We start from the raw sequence: 22297 nt of genomic DNA, 5'->3' as shown, positions 1-22297 counted from the left end.
TAAGAGAAGATCTGTGAGCTTGAAGCGTAAGGTGTAGCAATGATTTATTGTTGTGTCATTAAAATGGAAGAATTTGCACAACTAATTCAAACCTTTAACTTTGAGGTTGATAATCCTTACTTATAGCAGTTGAACCATTGATATCCTGATCTCTTCCTGGTTAGTGAAACCGTGACAAGATATGAGAATTCTTGCCAAATATGTGAACAACGTACACAAACACATAGGGAACGAGAATTGAGAACTATAACGCTGTTCTGTTGATGAATTTGCTGCAAGATCCACATATCAATCCCAAATGAGAAAACAAAAGATAACGCGGAGTTTCAGAATTTCTTCAGCTATTCAAGAGAGCTGGAACATCTCCTACACCTTAAGCTATAAATTGTCGACCTTTTCTACATGCTGCCTTCCCCATAAATTCTCCTTTTTACACCCTCCTACTTTTAAGTCTTAATAATTTGGGGCCTTACACATTATTGAGACTAGTAGATTAAGCTATCCATCGACTTTGGAACAGATGAGCCACAGTTTTGCCTTTAATCCACTCCAACTCAGTAGAAGAAAGAGAAATTTCATTGGCTATAACTGATACTGCATCAATTGCTCCTTTATATCCGCATTCAAGAACGACGAATGGGAAGTCACTGTAATAAACACGACATATAAGTACATCTTTATGTTCAAAGCTGCAACTTTCGTTATTTTTTATTTGATCTTTAACAGGGGAACTGAAATCAATACCTTCCCCACATGATGCGGTTTGCTCCAAAGCTGGATACAATCTGAGAGAGGTGGGGGGACAAATCCAGGTATGGAAATGGCCTTCTTGACACCCTAAATAGTGCACTGAATTTCACATATACCTACATAGATATGTTGAAATAGCATCATGAATTGTGTGTACTCGTGCTTTGTTAGCAAAGTTGGTATTTCTCATCATGTGTTCATGTTATCAAAATTAGCATAAGTTGGTATTTCTCATCATGTGTTCATGTTATCAAAATTAGCATAAGTTGGTATTTTCCATCATGTGTTCATGTTATCAAAATTAACATTCTCCCCCCAAAAGTGGGCGTCTAATCGGTTTCCAGGTTTTGCAGGAGAAGAAACCGGACCAGGTTTCTGTTATATGAAGTACTTATCAATGATTTTTGAAGTCACTTTTACCTGGGGATAACTTGCTAGCTCCAAAAGCTGGGAAAGTGCAAGACTCTCTTCTTCATTTCTGCACAAGATTGATAAAATGTAGCAAGGCCATTAACTAAACAAGTAATTAGAACAAATAGAAACCCCGAGTTTGTTATGTTGGCTTACTCTGGAGGTTTACAGAAACCCAAGTGATCAAGCAATACAGTGGTTGAAGGAAACTCTGTACAAAGCTCTTTTATCTCTTCAATATGAAGGTTTAGTCCCTGAAAGGGTTTATCCTTATCATATCTAGTATCTACACTACTGATAGGACGCTTATTAGGGTACATTTGAAACTACCTTCATGCACATGAAACCCACAGGAATCCCAAGCTTTCCTGCTGTTGAGAATAATCCTTTCCCAACCTCATTTGTCATCTGCAAGCAATCACTACACATGTTAGGAAAATATATTGAAGTGAAAGTAGGAAGTAGGAAGTAGATCAGAACAATCGGGTCTAGAAATATCGCATAGCAACCTTTTGACCTGCTGGCCATAAGTATGGATTAAAGCGAACAGCAGAGTATCCATCCTATAAGGAAAGGAGAATACATAGAAATCATTTTGGTGAGGTAGGACAGGAATATATGTTTTTTGATAAGAGAACTAGCCGAAAACCTTTGTTACAAGATGTTCCAGCTGTTGAATTCCACATCCATCTTCAGCTGGATTTGCTAGGCAACAACCAACGAATTTGTTTGGATACTTATTAATTACACTGTCCATATAAGATTTGGAATGAAGATGTACTATGGAATGTAACATTAGTATAGTTCAGGAAAAACCATGAGAACATCTATTCTGAAATAGAGTGACTATCAGATGAGAACACTTAGAGTGCTTTTCTTCATTCCAGAGTGAACTAAGCGAGTTTGAGATTAGAAATCAATGTATTTATGTCTGGAAGTAAATGCATTCCACAATTTAGGAAAACACCAGGAAGTATTTGAATTCATGCATGGACACTTCCAAACATAATGTCAAGCTCATCCTATTCGTAATAGATGCGTTCTAATATGCTTATTATTTAATAGCTCTCAGGACTGACCTGGTCACATAAGAGTGATCAAATTTATGGTTGATCGGCTGGACAATAAGAGCACCGTCTACTCCTGCTTCTTCCATGGACTGACATATATATACAATGTGTATTATGGGGTGGGGGGAGTAAATGTTAGCGCTTATTTTGAGACATATAGCTTAAATTTGGTTCGAATTGAACATAAACCATAAAAATGGAACAATATCATGAATTTTGCTTGCATCTATGAATATGTTTGCATCTAAATTAGTGAGAATTAAGTTGAAGGGGGATACCTGGAGCAGGAAATCAACATGCCCGGTTAAGGTGGGTTGTTGGCCTGGAAAGTAAGGGTATTTTGCAGCAGCCTTGAGAGTGAATGAGCAAAGTGTGAGTCAGGATTTGATGTTTATACAACAAAGAGTGGAGGGATTTGGTTTTACCTACCTCTTCTGGAGATGCCCAAACATGAAGATGTGAATCGATGACTTTAGCAAAAGAAGAAGAAGAGGAGGAAGAAGCCATTCTGAGTTTGAAATTTGGGTTAGTGCTGGTGGATTGAGATGCAGATATCCTTGCAGAGGAATTTCTGGAAGAAGGCAATGGCAATGACGGGAAATGAAGAGAGGGAAGAGAAGATGGCCGTGGAAGGAGTTTAAGCCTCGCCGCCACTGCCATTTTTAGATAAGGGAGCCGGTCTAAACTACACGCCACATGGTTGTCCTAACAAACTCTTAAATTATAAATTTAAAGGTCACTAGGTCAGTAGCAAGTATTTGTAAATATAGCAAAAAAAAATACAAAAAATACAAAAAAGAAGTATAGTAAAATTCAAATTCAGCTTTTAGAATACTCCATCGTTAATAAGAATTTAGCAACCATAAAACTTATCTAGCTCTAACAGTGTGCTATCAATTATAATTACTTATAAGAATTTATCAACCATAAAACTTATCTAGTTCTAACCGTGTGCTATCAATTATAATTACTTTAAATTTTTTGCTATGTTTATAATAGGGAAAAAAATTAAATGAATGGTAATCTAAAGTGGGTGACAATGGATTACGTTTGTTGTTTATTATGTGTTAGATACTTATACTGATATTTGGGTCTTATTGTTCAATTTGTAATAAAAAAAAATACATATTGACAATCACCCATCTTTGCATTTCAAAATTACATTGTAGTTGTCAGAAACATTAGTGTACCTATTATAGTATAAGAAGTATGAATTTGCCACATCTACGATTATCATCGATAATGATAACGCTAACGATAACGATAAGGGATTGATTGGATCACAGTTATTGTTTCATGAGTATAGATATTAAATATATGAGGTTTGAATGTTTGGGTTCTAATGGATGTACAATAATGGTGTTCAATGGAATAATTAGTACATAAAAACTGAAAGTTAATGATCACTTAATTAAATGAAAAAGATCAATTAAATTTAACCTTGACTAATTTATTGTTGTGTTAACTAATTACTCGATTAATAAAATAAAAGATAAATAAATACTTCTTGATTGAACATAATTAGACTAATTACTAACAACAATTAAATTAATAGATAAATTAATAGAATATCGATGATTAACGATAATAATTTATACTAAATAGTTAAGATAGCATAAAATATTAGTGGTAAATATATTAGTTGAAATAGGTCTAAATAATATATTTATATTTAATAATTGAAAAAATTAATAATAATGAATATATTAATTTTAATTAAGCTATATTTTTATTGTTCATCTCCAAGATACAAAAATTTCATACTTTTGCAGGTTATTAAAAATTCTTTGGATATATCCTAAGAGGTAGAATTTTGTGAAACAAATTAGGAAAATGTGTGAAACAATAAAATGTAACAAATTCATACTCTTAAGCAAACACATCAAAAGTAGTGCAATTACGTTTGTGATTTTAGTCTATTACGAGTTAATAAGTGTGGTTTTAATTGAGAGAAATTTTCAATTTGGTTCATGAATATTAACTTACAATTAATATTATTTCAAACTGGGTATGGTATGGAGATGATTTTAAATTAGTTAAAAATCACGTTTATCCTTTTATAAAATGACTCAGAAAATAGTGTTAATGATACAAGATCAATTTTAATAATATGAAAATGTGTATAAAAATGTAAATTTAAATATTGAATTGATTCTAGATGATTAAAAGTATATTTTAAAGTAATTTTAATAATTTTAAAATCATTCCTAAATATGCATAACATAATATTCCAAGAGTATCAACGTTAATTTTTCGAGTTCACACTGCACAAAACCTAAGACTAAAATACAAGGAGACTCCCATATATGTAAAAATGTGGGTTCAACTCATGGTTTTACAAATTTTCACTTTTTCTTACTTAGGATATCACTATTTTAATTTTAATCTAATAATACACATACAAATATTAATTTATGATTACTTTAACTTGTTTTCTTACATTTAACTAGTTATTATTTTATAAATAAATCTAGCAAAACAAGCACATTGTTTAATTTCTACATATTTATATCTTGCATATTCAAACAACAAGTACATTTAAATATCGAATCATTAATATTAAGATATATTAAAAAAAACAAACATTTAAACCTCTACAACATAGATCTGAGAATTAAAGTTGTAGGCTCATGTTAAGAATTAGAAGTTAAATTCAGAGGTCTTATGGAGGAAAAATGATTCGAAATAGCACTTTCAACTTTTTTATCTTTTAAAATTAGTACGTTTTTTAAAAATTCGTTAAACTAGTTTTTCTCGGTAGATTTCGAGTGAGATCGACCACCCAGATTTAATTAAAAAAATTCACTTTTTCTAACATCGATTTATTATCCAAACCTTATACCAAATTTTATATATTTTTATTTTTTTTTCAAAATTCGGTTATTTTTACTGAATATTCATAATTTTAGGCCCACGATTATGTGAATAAATTTTCAAATGAATTTACCAATTAGATTTTTTAAATGGATGATTGTATCTTAATTTTTAAATTTTGGAAAAGATTAAATTTTGCAAAAAAAAAAAAAAAAAAAATTAGATAGGGAAAATATATAAAATCTCTATATTAATCTATCTGATAATTCATCGATGGTGTTAATCTGATTGAGTTTCATACCGAGATTTTATATATTTTTCATATTTTACTTTTATTAAAAAAAAATAAATCTTTCTAAAAATGTTTATTTGAATCATTGGTAAATTGATTTGAAAATTAGAAATTGGGCTTAAGATTTTAAAAATTACATAAGATTTTGATATAATAATTGGTAAATACAATCAAATCCGGAGAAGATTTGGAAATATATAAGATTTAGGAAGATCACATGATATTTTGGAAAATTTACTTGAATCTCAATGTAATCTCTCATAGATGTATCGAGAAAGACCTAAAAAGGCCAAAACAAAGAAAAAATTATTTTTTTTTTAACAAAATCTCGGAGGTCGACCTCGTCCGAAATGGATCCAGAAAAATTATTTGAACAAGTTTTCAAAAAAGGTGCTAGTTTTGTAAAGTAAAAACTTAAAGATGTTATTTCTCACAAGTTCCCACATGGAATGATGACAATGATTTAGAAGTAACTTTAGAGGTTCTCCGATCTGTGCTAGTTTCAAATCTATAAATTGGTCGATTTAAACTGTTAAAAGAAAAGCAATTCAAACCTTCCCTTCGACATCTCAATACGCTTAGAACTTTCATTCACTCATTATTGAAGCTAACTCGTTGGAGATTGTCAATTCTCTAATCAATTCACGAATACCTCTCAAAATTAAAATCTTGTTGGAGTCGATTTTGAGGATTAAGTTAAATAATAATAATAATAATGTTTTTTTTTAATGATAAAAATCAGGTATTAGAGAAAGAAAAAAATTTCAAAAATAAGGTGGTTGAAGAAACAAATTTTAGAAATAAGGTTAAAAACCAAACTATTGATAAAAATATGATAGTGATAAAAATCGTGTATCCGGATTTTCATTAATCGTGTCACCACCAACATGGCTGCCAAGTGGCTACCAAGAGTCCAAAATCGTGGACCTTATTCATGAGTTATTTATTTATTTATTTACAGTTTTCTTTCTTACATGGCCTCATTTTTTTTTTATTTTTTTTTTTTTGTAAATGAATTGGAATATAAAAATAAAGGAGAAAAATATGTCGAATATGACATATGAAAATTATAATTAATTAAATGAGGAAAACGAAACGTCAATTTTATGAAGAGATAGCAGTAGACATTGGAATATGAAAGTTGTAATTAACTAAATGAGGAAAACTAAATGACCAATTTTGGAGAGATTTTTGGAGAAGAAAATGAAAGAGGAGAAGGAGAGGATCCACTAGAGATGTCTACAGGGTGGAGCAGGGACGGGAAAGCGGGGATTCCCCGCGAGGATTTCACAGGGATCAGATTCCCCACGGCGAAAATTTTCCTGTCATCATTTTTTTCTAACAATTTTTTTATTTCAATTAAATCAATATTTTTAACAATTCCTTAAACATATCCCTATAACTTTCATTTAAATAAAATATCATCACTTTTGGTAATAAAAACAATAATACACGTTCAATTGAAAAAGATATAATTAAAATGCTAAATTCTCATAATTTTTATAAATTAAAATTCATCCATTAGAATATCCTATCTTTAAGTATTACAAGATCTAAGGAATTAAGTAATAAAATCTCCAACTTAAATAATTAAAACTTCCATTTTTATTCTAACAAAGTCTACAATATTATAAAATTTATAATTTATATACAAAAGTCGGGCGGGACGGGGACACGGGTCGGTGTTGGGGTCAGGGAATGTATTCCCCGTCCCCGACCCTGAATTGTAAACGGGGAAAAAATTTCTCTCTCTCCCCCATTTTCCATGTATTCGGGCATTTCTCGACTCATTCGGGACGGGGGGCCCGACCCCATGGGTTTTTTGAACATCTCTAGGGTCCATCACTTTGGGAAGATTTTTGGGGAGTGGAGGAACCCGTAGACCGGTCCACGATTTTCTTCTTGTACACATGTATCTCTATTGGCAAAATTTAAAGCCACGTGTAGTTTAAATCGTGGACCGAGTATACAAATTAAGATAAATCGTGTACTGCGTACACGTTTTTTTATAATTGTGTATTGGATCCACAATTTTTCAACCTCATTTTTGTCAATATTTTCCCTTCAACTCTATTATTATTATTATTTATTAGAATTAACATTATTTTTTTAAAAAAAAATCCAATTTCGAAGAAGCTTTTCGAGGGTCCCTTCTTTTGTTAAATACTAGGTAGAAGACATGTGCGATGCATGTGACTCAAAATTTCTTATAATAAAAGTTAAATTATGATTTAATAGTTCTTTATCATAAAAATTTTGATTTTAAGTGTAAATAATAAATATTTGACATGAAATGAAGTAATTTAAAAATAATGTCTTAACGATGCTTCAAGTTAATTTACAATGATATGAGATATTTTGAATGTCTTTGAAAAAATTTTAGACGTTTTTTGAAGGGAAACAAATTTTTTAAATAATACTTAGTCTCGTTTGGTAACTATTTAGCTTTTGGTTTTTTTTAAAAAAAAAATTATCACGATAGTTGAATTCTTAGTTAAATTTGGCTTGAAAGCTATTTTTTTTAGTTCTCAAAATTTGACTTAGTTTTTTAAACCATTAGTGAAAAATAAATAATAAAGGAAGAAATCTGGGAGTGGAACTAATATCCATATGCTTAATTTTCAAAACAAAAAAACAAAAAAAATAAAATGGTTACCAAACGGGCCTATATAATTGAATTTAAATTTTAAATAATTGATATGAAATTTAAAAGTATAAAAAGAGTAAAAGAAATATAGAAATAGATGAATGAATAAAATTAAAATACAGAAGATGTTATTGAATAAAAATGATATGACAAATTAAAATATAGATGATTTTATTGGAATAAAATTGATTCGATACAATAATATAACTTAATTATTATTTCATAGGTTAGTTCTTTGATTTATCCTTCTGGGAAGATAATGATTTTTGGAGGGAAAAAAGGATTAAAGAAACATATTAGGAAAAAAGGCCAATTTTTTAAAATGAATCTTGTAGTTTTTCGGGGAAAAAAAATTGTTTGTTATTTTTCTTTTATAAAACGTCTCATCAAATTTTTTTTTTTTTTTCATGTATTTGATCTAAAAAGTCAATTATAAGAATTTAATATATGCATACGAAACCCCAAATAATACAATATCTATAATAAAGCTATTCAATTTTATTAATTCAATAAAAGTTAAAAAAAATTAATGTTTTTGTAAATTATTGTGGATAACAAATACATGAGAGTAATGTGTTCTAGAAAACAAATAATTAGATAATGGCTAGCTAGTAATTATTGTTTTAAATTAATTTTTAAAAAGTATTTCTTTCCCTAAATTAGACGCTCCTTTCTTTTAGATTTTTTTTCATATACAACAAATAAGCATTTCTAAAAGAAAGTATTTCAAAAACATAAAATATAAATATTTTGATATTCGATCCAATTGTTTCATTTAAGTAACAACACCAAATTTGAATTTTGAACATCTTTTATAATTTGAGTTGATGTCACCATGTGGTGTATTCATGGCAGATTTAATTGTTAAAAGTCTCTTGAAGAAAAAATAAACTACAAACATTGACGAAATAACTTAATTTCGCATATCAAACTATATTATATTCAATATGAATTTATGTTTATTTTATTTCGTTCTTACTCTATTTTTTCAAAAAAGTATTGTTAATCAAATGAATCTCCATCTAATTAAGATTTAACAAACAAAATTTCATATTTATATGTTTAATTTCAATGGCTCTCAATGTAAACATTTTAACTTGAAACAAATAATTGATACAAATGAAATATTCAACCCAAAAAAAACCAACTTTCTTGATAAAAATCTAAAAAATTAAACAAAATTGAATCTCAATCAATAAGTAATAATAGGATACCATAATAGATTTGTGTGAGTAATTGATACAAATAAAATATTCAACAAAAAAAAATCAAATTTCTCTTCTTAAATCTGCAAACCAAGTTTTACGTTTAACTCAACAAAATCTAAAACATTAAACAAAATTGACTTGAAAAAACTAAAAACGTACCACGTAATCAATAAGTAATGGTGGGATGATTCTACAATTGATTTGTATGACTAAGAAGTTCTAAAAAAAAATACAAATACATATGAAAGATTCAACAAAAAAAAATCAAATTTTTTCCTAAATCCATGGCAATCCAAGATTTAAGTGTTTATTTTGATAAAAATCTAAAAAATTAAATAAAATTGAATCAAGAAAAACTAAAAACTTACTGTTCAATCAAGAAGTAAAGTAAGATGATTCCACCATTGATTTGTGTAAGTGAGAAAGCAATTGGGTTTCTTAAAAAATATATATATAGACAAATGAAATATTCAACAAAATGAAAAATAAATTTTATCTCCCTAAATCCATGCGAACCAGATTTAACTATTTTACTCAATAAAAATCTTAGAAATTAAATAAATTGAATAAAAAAACTAAAAATATACTTCTAAATAATAGTGAGATGATTTCAGATTTGATTTATGTGAGTAAAAAAGCGGTTGAGTTTCTAAAAATAATGGATACAAACAAAAGATTCAACAAAAAAAGAATCAATTTTCTTTCCCTAAACCATGCCAATCCAAGATTTAAGTTTTTCTCTTGATAAAAATCTAAACAACTAAACAAAATTGAATCAATAAAAACTAAAGACTTACTGCTCAATGAAGAAGTAATAGTATGATGATTCCACAATTAATTTGTGTGAGTAAGGAAGCGATTGAGTTTCATTTTCTTTCACTAAATCCATATCAATCTAAGATTTAAGTGTTTCTCTCGATACTTCCTCTCGTGATTGAGTTTTTACACAGTAAAATTCTCCCATTGTACAAAATTAGAGGGTGAGAAATTCATGAACATACATCATGATAATCACAAAAAGATGAGAATTAAATCAAATCATCAACTACCTTTGAATCAAGAATTATGATAGGGTGGAAATTTTAAGAAAGGTTGAATTAAATCATAACTAACCATTAAATCTAATTCTATTTTGACCAAACAATAGAGATAGAGTGATAGAGGTAGTCAAAAGGGCAACAAAGTTGGGCATCAACTAACCAGGGTTATTGTTAATTTTTATTTTGATTAGTCTCTTCTTTCTCCAATTTGGAAGGTGAAGTTGACTCTCATATGGATAATTTTTCTAGCCCGATGTCCACCCCTCTTCTGGAGGACGGTTTTATGTTTTCAAATTCACTTAATTCAACACATATGTATTTAGTAGAGAACTCATATCCTGTTTTCAGATTTTATGATCACGTAGTGCAAATTTTAAAACCATCATTTTTGTGTTTTTCTTACCTCCATATTTTGAGTTTTGAATTTTAAAATACAAAACTATAATGAAGATATAAAAATTTAGAAATGATATAAATTCAAGTCATTCTTCAAAAATTAGAATATGTATTATGTAATGTATTATAAATTATATAATATTATACAATAATAATTATGAAAAAAATTGAAACAAATATGTTCATAATAAATCAACAATAGTTTGTTGGCAAATAATGTTTAGCGTGTAATTATAATTAATTTTATAATTTGTAAATATATAGTATCAATACATTTTAAATAATTATTAAAATTAAATCAAATTTTTAAATCTATTATCAAACACATATCTTAAAACATAAAATACAACTGTACGAATTGTTTATATCTATACCCACATAGATTGTATGGGACCAAAAGTGAAACTCAAGAAAACAAGAATGTATTTATTTAATGAAGAGAATCATACAACAGTTCAAGATAAATATATTTGGATTCTTTATCAATTAAAAAAAAAAAGGTTTATTAGTGTAATTCAATAATTAGTTTTTTTTGGTGATTCTGGTCAATTAGTATTATTAAGTTAATTAATCATTTTACATTTATTTTTATTTTTGGTAAGTTTCCTTCTTGATTGGTAATAGAGCTTTTTCTATCATTTTAATGGAATGGATTTCCCATTTGTACATGGGTGTTGATGCCATTTTAGAAGAGTTAGGCATTTTTTGGGCTTTAGGAGTGACTTGGAGTGAGTCATTTTTTTTGGGCTTTGAAGGTAAAGTTGGACACTTTTTCTAAGTTTTGAGTTTGAATTTGTTTGGACTTTGGAGGTAAGTTAAATGCACATTTTTGGGTAGGATTAAGGGTTAAGCACTTTGAGTTTACTTTAGGTGCATTTTCTTGACACTTATAACCTAAACTTACATTTTAAGATTATTCGAGCACGAGTTTTATGATTTTGTTTTAATACAAGTGGAGGTTGAGAGATTCGAACTACATAACTTAGAGTTACTAACACATTTGTATGTCAATTGAACTATGCTGTTTTTGACGTGAGTTTTAGGATATTAGGAAGCGAGTTAATGCATACTGGGTGTGATTTTAAAATGATTAAAACCACTTTTGTCATGTTTATAATCATTTTGAGATACATTAATCACTCAAAATCAATTTAGTGTCTAATTTTTATACTTTTAAGCTCAACTTTCTTATAATTAAAATTGATTTCGAATGATTTTCAATATTTTTTGAGTAGTTTTGAAATTGAAAAAAATGAATTTAACCATTTTATTATCATTCCCAAACATGTTATTAAGTCACTGTAGTTTAATTATAGGGATAGGGATCAAATCTCTGACCTCTTAGGAGAAAGATCATGTCAATTACCTTCATTACTTAGACATTAAACTAGGAGTGTACATGGGTTGGGTTGGGTAGAGTTGAAGGTATTTTTTGGACCAACCTGAAAATTCCGACTAGTTTGATTGACAACCCAAATAACCCTTAAAATTCGAGTTGGGTTGAGTTAGGTTGTGGATTTATAACTTATGTTTTATTTTTAATGAAAAATGTGTAAATTTATATACAACACAAACACATGACTAATAACTAAGATCTCATAAAATTAAAATGTTAAATACCTAATATATATGATATTTATTGCAAACTTTAAACAAAGATAAATATCATAACAATTTTAAAAGAAAATATTAAAATTCACAAATCAATCAAATTTTAAACAAAGCGGAATATAAATATATATAAAATTCGGATTGGGTTGGGTCCATCCAATTTTTTTTAGCAACCCACAACCCAACCAACCCAATAAAAATAGAAAAATTTAACCCAACCCAACCCAAAATAAAACTAACCCAACCCAATCCTTATATTTTGAGTTGGATCCAGATTGTCAGGTTATTTAAACATCCTGCATTAAACTTACATTTAGGAAACTCGTGTCATTTAAACACATCTAATGCAAAATTTGTTACATTTTGGGGTAGGTTAGAGATTACTTTTGGCACAACTTGTTGATTAGACATTTGTTTTGGTCTCTGAATAGGTTGCATTATGCTTATGGAACATTTTTTGGTTAGTGCCAAACTTACCATTTTAAGGATGTTTGAATTATTTGTGTAAAAAGGGAGAGTTAGGAACCAAACTAAGAAATGATTCTTTCATTGCTTTAAAAAGACAAATTCATGTGTTATTTTATTCAATCCCTTTTCATTCTCTTCATTTTTTTTAAAAAAAATTATGAGCTTTGATGTTATTTGAAGGCTTGTTATCATCAGAAATATTAAGAATTAAACAACATAGCTTTTTTTTAATTTAAAGTTTAAGGTGTCATCTTATTTTCAATTATATAAACACCTATTTTATATAAGTATAAATATATCTAGTTCCTATTTAGAAACTATTTGGTTTTTTGTTTTTCATTTTAAAAATTAAGTCTATTTTCTCTCTATTTCTTATAATGGTTTTTATCTATCTTCAGCAAAAGAGTTGAGTTCTAAGTTAAATTCCAAAAACCAAAATAAATTTTAAAAACTACTTTTCAAAACTTGGCTTGATTTTTTAAAAACATTGATAGTGTTGAAATGCATTGAATCTATTTACTTGATGCTTCAAATGACCAAGTACGGGTGTCTTGTTGATCGATTTAGAGAATTACACTATATAAACTCTCTGATCCTAAAGGCGTTGTACCTTTGTAATTTATAATATTCTCTTAATAGTAATTTGTTCTTCCTTCACCGGTGGACAAAACTAACACATTATTAGTAAATCACATAAATCTCTGTATCGATTCTTTTTCGTTTTATATTTTTTGTTTTTTTATTTATCGATTCCATAACAAATAGGAAGTAAATAACAAATAAAAAAGTTTAGAGGCGGGATTGTCTATAAACTTAATTTTCAAGAACTAAAAACCAACAATCAAAAGTTTACTAAACGGATCTTAAATATTTAAGGACGTTATATTTCTTAATTGCTTGGCAATGGTTTTAGCATAGAAAAAAAATTGAATACCAACTAATATGGAAAGAAAAGGGTATTTTGATGAAATGTGTGGTTTTGAATGATTGCAAAAATACTTCTACTAGCCAACTTTGTCAATGAGTTTTAATATGTTATATGTTGGCAAAACTTTTTGGTTGACATTAAGACTGTAATGTGTAGGCTTATTTTCAATACTATGAATTGGATTTCATTCTCATGTTTTTCTTTTCTCTCCAACAAATTTCAAACAATCATTAGACAAATATTAACTAAATATTTACTGTTTTGGCACAATGTGACAAATAAATGATAAAAAGATATGTTTTTTTTTTTTTGACAAAACAGAGTGAGAAGTAGAAGTTTAGAAACGATGATATGGCATTGCTCATATACTAGAGGTTTGTAGTAAAAGAAAAAAAAAATCTCTTACCTTTATAATTTTTTAAATGTGTGTATGCAAAGTTTAAAATGTCGATTTCAACAAAAATATTAAGATTGTAATTATTCGGACAATAGAAATATTCGATAAAATGTCGATTTTGATATATATTTCTTAAAAAATAAGAAAAAAGTAAAAAACATCTAATAATTTTAAATAAGTTAACATGTCTATTATTTATATTAGTGACGTTTTATTACTTATTTTGTTATGTTTTATAGATTCTTTCACAATACAATAGAAATATCGATTAACCATTTTTGTCAATGTCGAACCAATCTATGAAAACGTGGAAATATCGATATGACGATTGAAATTTAATATTATATATGTGTATATACAATATTATTTGAATGAGAAAAAGAAATGTAATAGGATAAGAAATAGGATGGAGGGTGAAAAGAGAAAGTTGTGTAGCTTTTGATTATGGCCAAATTTATACATCACCTCCTTCGAAGAAGATTTGGATATGATACTCCCCCACGTCACACCCATGGACCAATGTTTTTCTTTTTTTCATTTTTCATTTTTCTTTTTTGGTCATTTACATAACCATTCAAACGTTACTTTATTTATTGTTTTTTTAATTCATAAATTTATATTATATTTTTGTCCTTTTTCCTTCTTTTATATTTTTGTCTTTCATTAACGACTTGTGTCAACTTTATAAATATATAATATAATTATAAGGTAAACAACCATTCCAGAAGAAGAAAATTAGGAAGTTTACCAAAGGAATTATGATTGGCAAAAATCTCTTCGGATTAAAAATCCTTGATTTGATTGAGGATAGGGTCAAACCGTGACGCAAGATAAGTTCTCAAACCAGAGATGGGGAGGGTATCCCTACCCCGTCTCTGATCCCGACCCCAACCCGCCCTTGAATAATTCTTTATTATTTTTTAATATATATTTATTTATATGTATATGTATATTTAAATTTATTATTTACTTACATACTCAAAACAGTAGTTTAAAAGCTATTGTTTCTGTTTTTTTCCTTTTTTTTATTCCATTTCATAATATAATTAATTTTAATTTTTTTATTAAATTTAAAATAAAAAATAAAAAAATATATTTTTATTATTAAATTAAATATATAAAATACTAATAACATTAACTTGTTACTTAAAATATTTACTTTTAATATAAATACAAAAATTTAATTGATTTTTAATTAAAAATAAAAATAAAAGACGGGAAACTTTTTCCTTTAGGGATCCGATCCTTGAACAAGGATTCTTCGACCTCGACCCTGACTTTAGAAAACAGGGAATGGGGTGGAGATGGGGATAGCAAATCCCAATGGGGACAGGGATGTAAAGTGCATCCCCAACTTTGACCGTACCCTGTCTCCAGATGAATCCAACTGGTTTCTAAAGTTTCAATATTAAACTTTATAATTTTTTAACAATGACTACCAATCAAGTCATACCTACAAAATCTATGTAACATTTTGATTCACAATAGTCTACGTAGAATCTATGAGATAAATTACTAAAACAATGTCAAATTTTAGAGTCAATGTGAATATAATGTTAGTTTAATTGGAAGGCAACAGTGTCGTCACTCCTTAAGTTTTTTTAGGTAAACTTTGACTACTCTTTCATCAATACCCCACTTCAGCTACATTAACAAACACATGGCCACTCAATTACTTGTTTTCAACTACGCACATACACACCCTCATATAATGTCTATATTGGGGAAAAGGGTTTAAAACATAATATGTTAAATTAACATTTTCTCCTTACTATTATTTTAACATTTTTTTTTTTTTATATATCCGTGAGTGTCCGAGTTAGCTTACGCACAACTCGACTAATCTCACGTAACAACTAGTCTGATTTTAAACGTTTGAGTTGTCAAGGAATCTCATAGGATATTAAATTCTATGTAGGCGGTTACATGGATTGAATTCATGACCTCTTAATCTTTTATCAAGAGAATGTTCCCTTATTTACTAATGGGTGAATTCATTATGGTTTTATTTTTACACTTACAACCATACTCTGGATACATACTCAAAGTTATTTTACTCATAAAATAAAGATAAAAGACCAAACTAAATATATTTAAATATTTTAAAAACTAAAACAAAGATTTTGGATTGAAAATCCTTTTGAAGGCTTAAAAAAAATGGTTAGATATAATTGGAGAAATTTTCTTTTAAGAAAATGAAAAGGGTGAAAAGTTGAAAGTGATAGATTGTTGGGGGAGAGGGAAAAAAAAGGAAGAGAGAGAAGGGGTGTGTTAGTAATTATCAGAAAGTTGTAGAGCAGATAAGAAGAAGCCACGTGTACTGAGAAATTGCATTGCAGCCTACAAACCAACCAAGATTTCTGAAAGCGACCCAACATCCTCTCCTCTCTATTTTTCTCTCTCTAACTTTCCCTTTTATCAATTTCAATCCAATTTTTCACTTCTTTTGGAGTTGTCTTCTTCCTATCTATCATTCAACCCATGGACAATTGGATGGTTGTCTACTCTATTGTCATCGTTATATTTCGATCATTCTCGGCTGCTTGGGACGAATATCGTTAGTTATTTGTTTCCTATCGATTCTTCTAGATTACATGAAATGATCATTGTTACAATATGTATATACTTAATGTATATTTAGCTCCACTGGTAGATAAATTAAAGACCTAAATTCTCCACTCTCACACGTTGTTGAGCTAAAAGAAGAAATATGGCAAACGCATGCTTTGAATGTCAAATTGATGTGACACACTAACTAAACATATTTTTTTATGAAATCATTTTTGTAATTTATTAATTAGTGATTAGAGAAGTGCCATTGTTTTGTCCCTATTCTTAGATCATTGTTTATGTCTAGGTTTCAACTTGAGGCACTTAGTTTGAACAATAATTAGAGTATGTTTGAGAATTTCTCTAGAATAAGTGTTTTTAGCCAAGGGGAAAAAAAAAAGAAAATTTTAATAGGGCTTCAAAATAGATTCTTTTGAGTTAAAAGTCCTTTGCTTTATTCCAAAGTTACTTTTAGTACTCTTAAACATAAAAATGGAGTGAAAAGTGTGATCTTAAATAATCATGAGTTGATTGTCTGAATAAGATTTATGTGCATTAAACTAAGAAGTGAGGTATATACATTCATTATGATTGTACAAGTTAGAATCTAACTGAAGCAAGTATTTGATGAAGCAATGCCTCAATATCAACAACCATTGATCTGAAACTCTGCTGTATTACTGATGGATGATTCTACTATTTACATCAACTCCCTCTTCCAATTATTACTTCACCCTACTCCTCATGAGCATGACTTTATCAAACCCAAGTTGTAAAGTACCTTCTCCGATCTCGACCGAAAGAGGTTTCCTAAAGAGAAGCCCGATCCCTCCTGCGGTGGACATTTCGACCGTCGTTCTTCGTCCTTCACGTGGAGTATCGTTAGTCCAATGGCTTCTCGCACAGCCTTGATGGTTTCGCTCCTTACTGAGTTCCCAGATGCATCGGTCACGTAGAAAACATTCACAGCCTGAGTTCCTCTGGTGGTAACCTCAGCTCGAGTGACAGAAAGACCATTCTCTCTAAATATTCTCGTCACATCCGTTAAAAGCCCAACTCGGTCTTCACTACAAAGCTCGAGTTTTATACCCTAAAGTACCAACAACAACGTTGCATAAAAGCAATAAAAATATGTGATAGAGTTAAATGGTTCACGCCAATTCGTATAAATACCTCAGTTGTTCGTCGCTTAATTGCAGCCTCTAAGCAATGGATTACCCTCTGTCTCTCTGCTTCTGAACTAATAGGACTTCCATCTACATGCCTGATAAAGTACTCCTGCCAGAGAGTTAGAAAGATTGATATTTCGTATATTTCTATCAAATGGGATTTGCCCAAAAAAAGGTTCAAAAGTTTGTATTTCACAAACAGGGAAATGAATAAAGTTTGACAAACACAATTTTCAACCAACCTGATAAGCCTCGGGCTCTTCAGCAATGATGGTTGCATGGTACACAACATATTGCATATCGGTCAGGGTGCAAACCGTATCGAAAAGTAGCTTGGGTCGGTCAGGGCATCTCAGGTTGACAACGGTATATCCCTTCTCAACACAGTTCTCTACTGTCACAAGTGGCCTGCTCTGATAGCTTTCGCTGCAACTCATGTAATTCAAGTCGAAATCACGGTCTGCATACATCATTTGATGCAGCCTCCGCTCTTTATGAGTAGAGTTCATTGAAACAGCAGTATTGGCACTATGCTTATCTCTGTCTCCTTTAAGAACATAGAGGAGAAGCTGCTTAATCTTAGACAACCGATCGGGATCATCAATCGGCATTCCACTCGTGTCATCGGTGATGTAAACAACTGAAGCCATTCTTGAATTGTGGGTCCATACCTCTGCAGCTACCACATTACATTTGAGATCTGTAAGAACAGCAAAAACCTCAGAAAGCAAGCCTGGCCTATCTCTTCCAGACAATTCAATCGTCGTCTGTTCCGCAGCAGCTTGGACACCTACCGACCTCCTTAATGATCTGAAACTGCGTGCCTTTGGCCCCAGTGACTGAGACAGGAAAAACTTTTACTTTCCATTCAATAAGTGAACTTAACATAAAGCATAAACCAGCCTTTCACATGACTCCACACAAAATTATGCTAAAGCAATTTGACACAAACAACTATCATAACCTTTATTGTCTGTTCTTCCTCTTGTTGCCAACTTGATATACGAACCTCATTAAAAACAGTTAAGCAAGGACATCCTCAATTTAGTACTGGGAGCTTTTATTAAATATTCACTCCACTGACAAAGTAAAAACCTCAATGGTCATCAAGTAGAGAAGAAAAAGTTAAGAGCTACAAGGGACTAAACAGGAACTAAATCCAAACTTTAGGGACTTGAGTGTAATTTGACAAAAAAAAAAACATTCAACCAGAACTCTTCTTATCTTCTCTCTTATCTACTCCTTCCATTCAATGGGTCATCTCAATCACATGAACTTTAGTTTCCATTGTGGCTATTCGCTGTCCTAACGAGCGCAATAAGATCTAATTCTAGATAACCTATGATAATAGATGAACCAGCAAATGACATAACATCAAACTTAATGAGATTGAATGAAAGTTTCTCGATTGAAATCTGAGTCTTTAACTTTGGCAAATGGCTTAAGAGTGCAAACATTCAAACAAAAACTTGAAACGTACCTGTTGGATTCTCTCACCCACACCATCATCACAGAGCTTTTTCCCATTCTGATCAGTCACATGAAAGACTTAAAAAAAAAAAAAAAAAAAAAGCAAAACAAGGAACATGACAGAGAATGAATGTCAGACCCCAAAAACTGAAATGAAAAAGAACAGATATAGAAAAAGCTTATTACCATCCATAAACCATTCACCATCTGAAGAAATGTAAGCTCGACGAATTATAAGATTCAAATCAGTGAGAACTTGAACCACCTCCAGCAAACTGCCATGCCTGTTAGAACTATCAACCTGCAAAATTTTCCAAATCAGAAACAACAAAATCTCAAACCCTGTTTCATTCCATCCCAATTACAAACAAAAATCAATCGATTCCTCAAATACCTTAATCAAAGTGGCCTTCCTGCTCGAGGTATTATCAATAGACACCCTGAGAATTGAGGATCAAAACAAAACAGATTCAGAACCCGCGAAGAAAAACTAAAAATCGCGGGAAAAAAAAGGAAAGAGAGAAAGAAATTGAAATTGAAGACCCAATTCGATGTGGGAAAATCCCAAACGAAAGAAAGGAATCCCACGAAAATGAATCGAAGAAGAAGTGGGGGCGATATACCTTGGGGGGTTCATTCTAATGACGAGCTTTTGGTACTCATCGTGAACAGGGAGTGAAGCCCAAGAATCCATGGGGGAAATTGGAGGAGGAAGAAGAAGAAGATGAAGATGAAGAAGAAAGTGGGTTTTTTTACTTGTTTTTGTGAGGAATTGATTCTTGTAATTGGGATTTTGGCGATGAGATTTGAGGGAGGTTTGTGTGTGATGAGATGAGAGTTTGTGTTTGTTGTATATCCGCGTAGCAAGTTGGTTGGGTGGAGGCGGCTCTTGAGCTGGCGGAAGAGTTATGGACGGATCCAAACACTCCCAATAACTATTTCATTTCCCTTTTTTTTCCCCTTAATTCCTATTTTACAATTTTTTTTTTTTTCTTTTCTATGTATATTATATAAGTTGAAATTGAAAATAAATTTTAGGTTATAATCATAGTGTCAAATTTCTAATGGCACTTCAATATTTTCACCGATATCTATACGTTTTCAATATCGATATGTAAGGTGGATCGGTAGAAAAATAAATAACCAAATATCACTAATATAAATATAATATAATACTAGATATATTAACTTGTTTAAAAATCATACCGATTATTTCTAGTTTCAATTTATTATTATTTTTTTTGTTTTTATAATTTTTTTTCAGAAATAACCATGAGCATTGACATTTTATCGATATATCTATAGATATTATTGTAAAATTAAGACCTCAATATTTTCGTATGCATCAACATTTTCAATCTTTACTACAATACCATTTTGATCATATTACATTTTCTATAAAGCTTAAAAATTAGTTCATATAGTTAATTTATTGTTGATTTTTTCTCAACAAAATTTAGTCTCTATTTGCATTCCTTTTATAAATAGTGAAATTATATCCAGATAATATTTTCATAATATTTTTTTCTTTTATGAAAATTATTGCTATTATTTAGGCAATCTTGATCCAAATTAACTTTGAAGAATTAGATTTAAGACTTATTAAAAATACACTGACTAAAATTCAACCTAAAGTTTAGGGACTAAAATGATATTTTAATCTAAATTTTATTATATAATTTAATATGTTTTTAAAAAATATTATAATTCTTTGGTTTTTTAAATATGAATTTGATTTCTCTTATGATATTTTATAGTATATTTGAATTTGAGTTAGATTTTGATTGTGCTTACTTTTGTAGAAGTTTAAGCTATATTTCAAAATAGATGTCTCGTATTTCTCGAAAAAGCGATTCGATTGATGGGATTTGGTATGATACTTATGAGATCGATGAGATTGATATTCCAATCTTTCTTCTTCGAACGTATTGATTTGACCCCATTTATATTCGTCCAACCTAAGGATAGCTATAATGTCCTGCAGTTCTTTGTAACGTTGTAAGGTTTGTTTAACTCTTTGCGCAGTTTCATAATGTTCTTCACCAACGATTCGAGGTTGTAGCATAGTTGAGGTTGATCCTATTCATGGGGATTCTGTAAATATTCCATTCCAAAAAGAGAAAGTTCGAAACAAGTGGGATTTTTTTGGAGATTGGATGCAGTTACTAATTCATGATCTGGCATGTACAGAATGAAAACTTCATTCTCGATTCTACGAGAATTTTTATGAAAGCCTTTCATTTGCTTCTCTTCGATGGAAGTTTTATTTTCCCAAAATGTATCCTAATTTTTGGCTTAATTCTTCTTCTGGTGATCGATTCAACCTCTCTGATCAAAATTATATACCTTGGTTATATTTCATCTCTTCAACAAGTTTAGTAATGAGCATAGCGGCCCTATTGTTCGATGGAGAGAAGAACCTATGATTAGATTTTCGGGAAATTTCCAAACGAACAATTTCAACGAAATCTTTCAATTTCTTATTTTACTATGTTCAACTCTATGTATTCCTCTATCCGTAGAGTACATTGAATAAGTTTCTTCCGCTTCCCATAAAACGACCCATTTGTTCTATAACTATTGTATTGAAAAATACACCTGTAACCCAAGTCAATTCACGAGGTTTTTTAAATCCACCAGTAAGATACATGCAAAATACGTGCAGGATCATCATTAAGACCATCATACTTGCCGACCATCTATGAACTGATCGGATTAACCAACCAAAGTTAGCTTCCGTCATTATATATTGAACAGAAGCAAAAGCCTCAGTAACGGTCGGACGGTAGTAAAAAGTCATAGCAAACCCCGTAGCTACTTGTACTAAAAAACAAGTAAGCGTAATTCCTCCTAGACAATAAAATATGTTGACATGAGGAGGAACGTATTTGCTAGTTATATCATCTGCAATCGCCTGAATTTCAAGACGTTCTTCGAACCAATCATACACTTTATTGAGATAGGTAAACCAAGGGGACCCCCCTCTAAGAACCGTATATGAGAATTTCATCTCGTACAGCTCAAACAGAACCACCCAAATACCGCTCGTAACGGATATATGTACTAAAAAGTTTCA

At 30.1% G+C, this 22297-nt stretch overlaps 2 protein-coding genes across 2 annotated transcripts; both read right to left on the bottom strand.

Moving 5' to 3' along the window:
- Positions 1-237: 237 nt before the first annotated feature.
- LOC120086418 (catalytic/ hydrolase) lies at positions 238-2964 on the bottom strand. Its single transcript, XM_039043060.2, has 10 exons — positions 2661-2964; positions 2510-2581; positions 2241-2320; positions 1811-1910; positions 1671-1724; positions 1492-1569; positions 1318-1415; positions 1171-1228; positions 745-866; positions 238-647 (listed from the first exon to the last, which is right to left on the bottom strand). Exons 1-10 carry the CDS (start codon positions 2889-2891, stop codon positions 494-496), a joined length of 1047 nt encoding a protein of 348 aa, XP_038898988.1. The 5' UTR covers positions 2892-2964; the 3' UTR covers positions 238-493.
- A 14145-nt stretch (positions 2965-17109) lies between these two features.
- On the bottom strand, positions 17110-20145 carry LOC120090098 (ACT domain-containing protein ACR4-like). Its single transcript, XM_039047604.2, has 7 exons — positions 19845-20145; positions 19616-19661; positions 19408-19522; positions 19232-19299; positions 17994-18590; positions 17756-17860; positions 17110-17672 (listed from the first exon to the last, which is right to left on the bottom strand). The coding sequence occupies exons 1-7, from the start codon at positions 19913-19915 to the stop codon at positions 17325-17327; spliced, it is 1350 nt and encodes a 449-aa protein (XP_038903532.2). The 5' UTR covers positions 19916-20145; the 3' UTR covers positions 17110-17324.
- Between the last annotated feature and the right edge of the window lie 2152 nt (positions 20146-22297).

Source organism: Benincasa hispida, chromosome 1 (assembly GCF_027475165.1).
Source record: "Benincasa hispida cultivar pf3 chromosome 1, pf3_genome.v1.1, whole genome shotgun sequence".
NCBI classification, from domain to species: domain Eukaryota; kingdom Viridiplantae; phylum Streptophyta; class Magnoliopsida; order Cucurbitales; family Cucurbitaceae; genus Benincasa; species Benincasa hispida.
The sequence above is the reverse complement of the archived record's forward strand: the minus strand, read 5'-3'. Positions and strand labels throughout refer to the sequence as shown.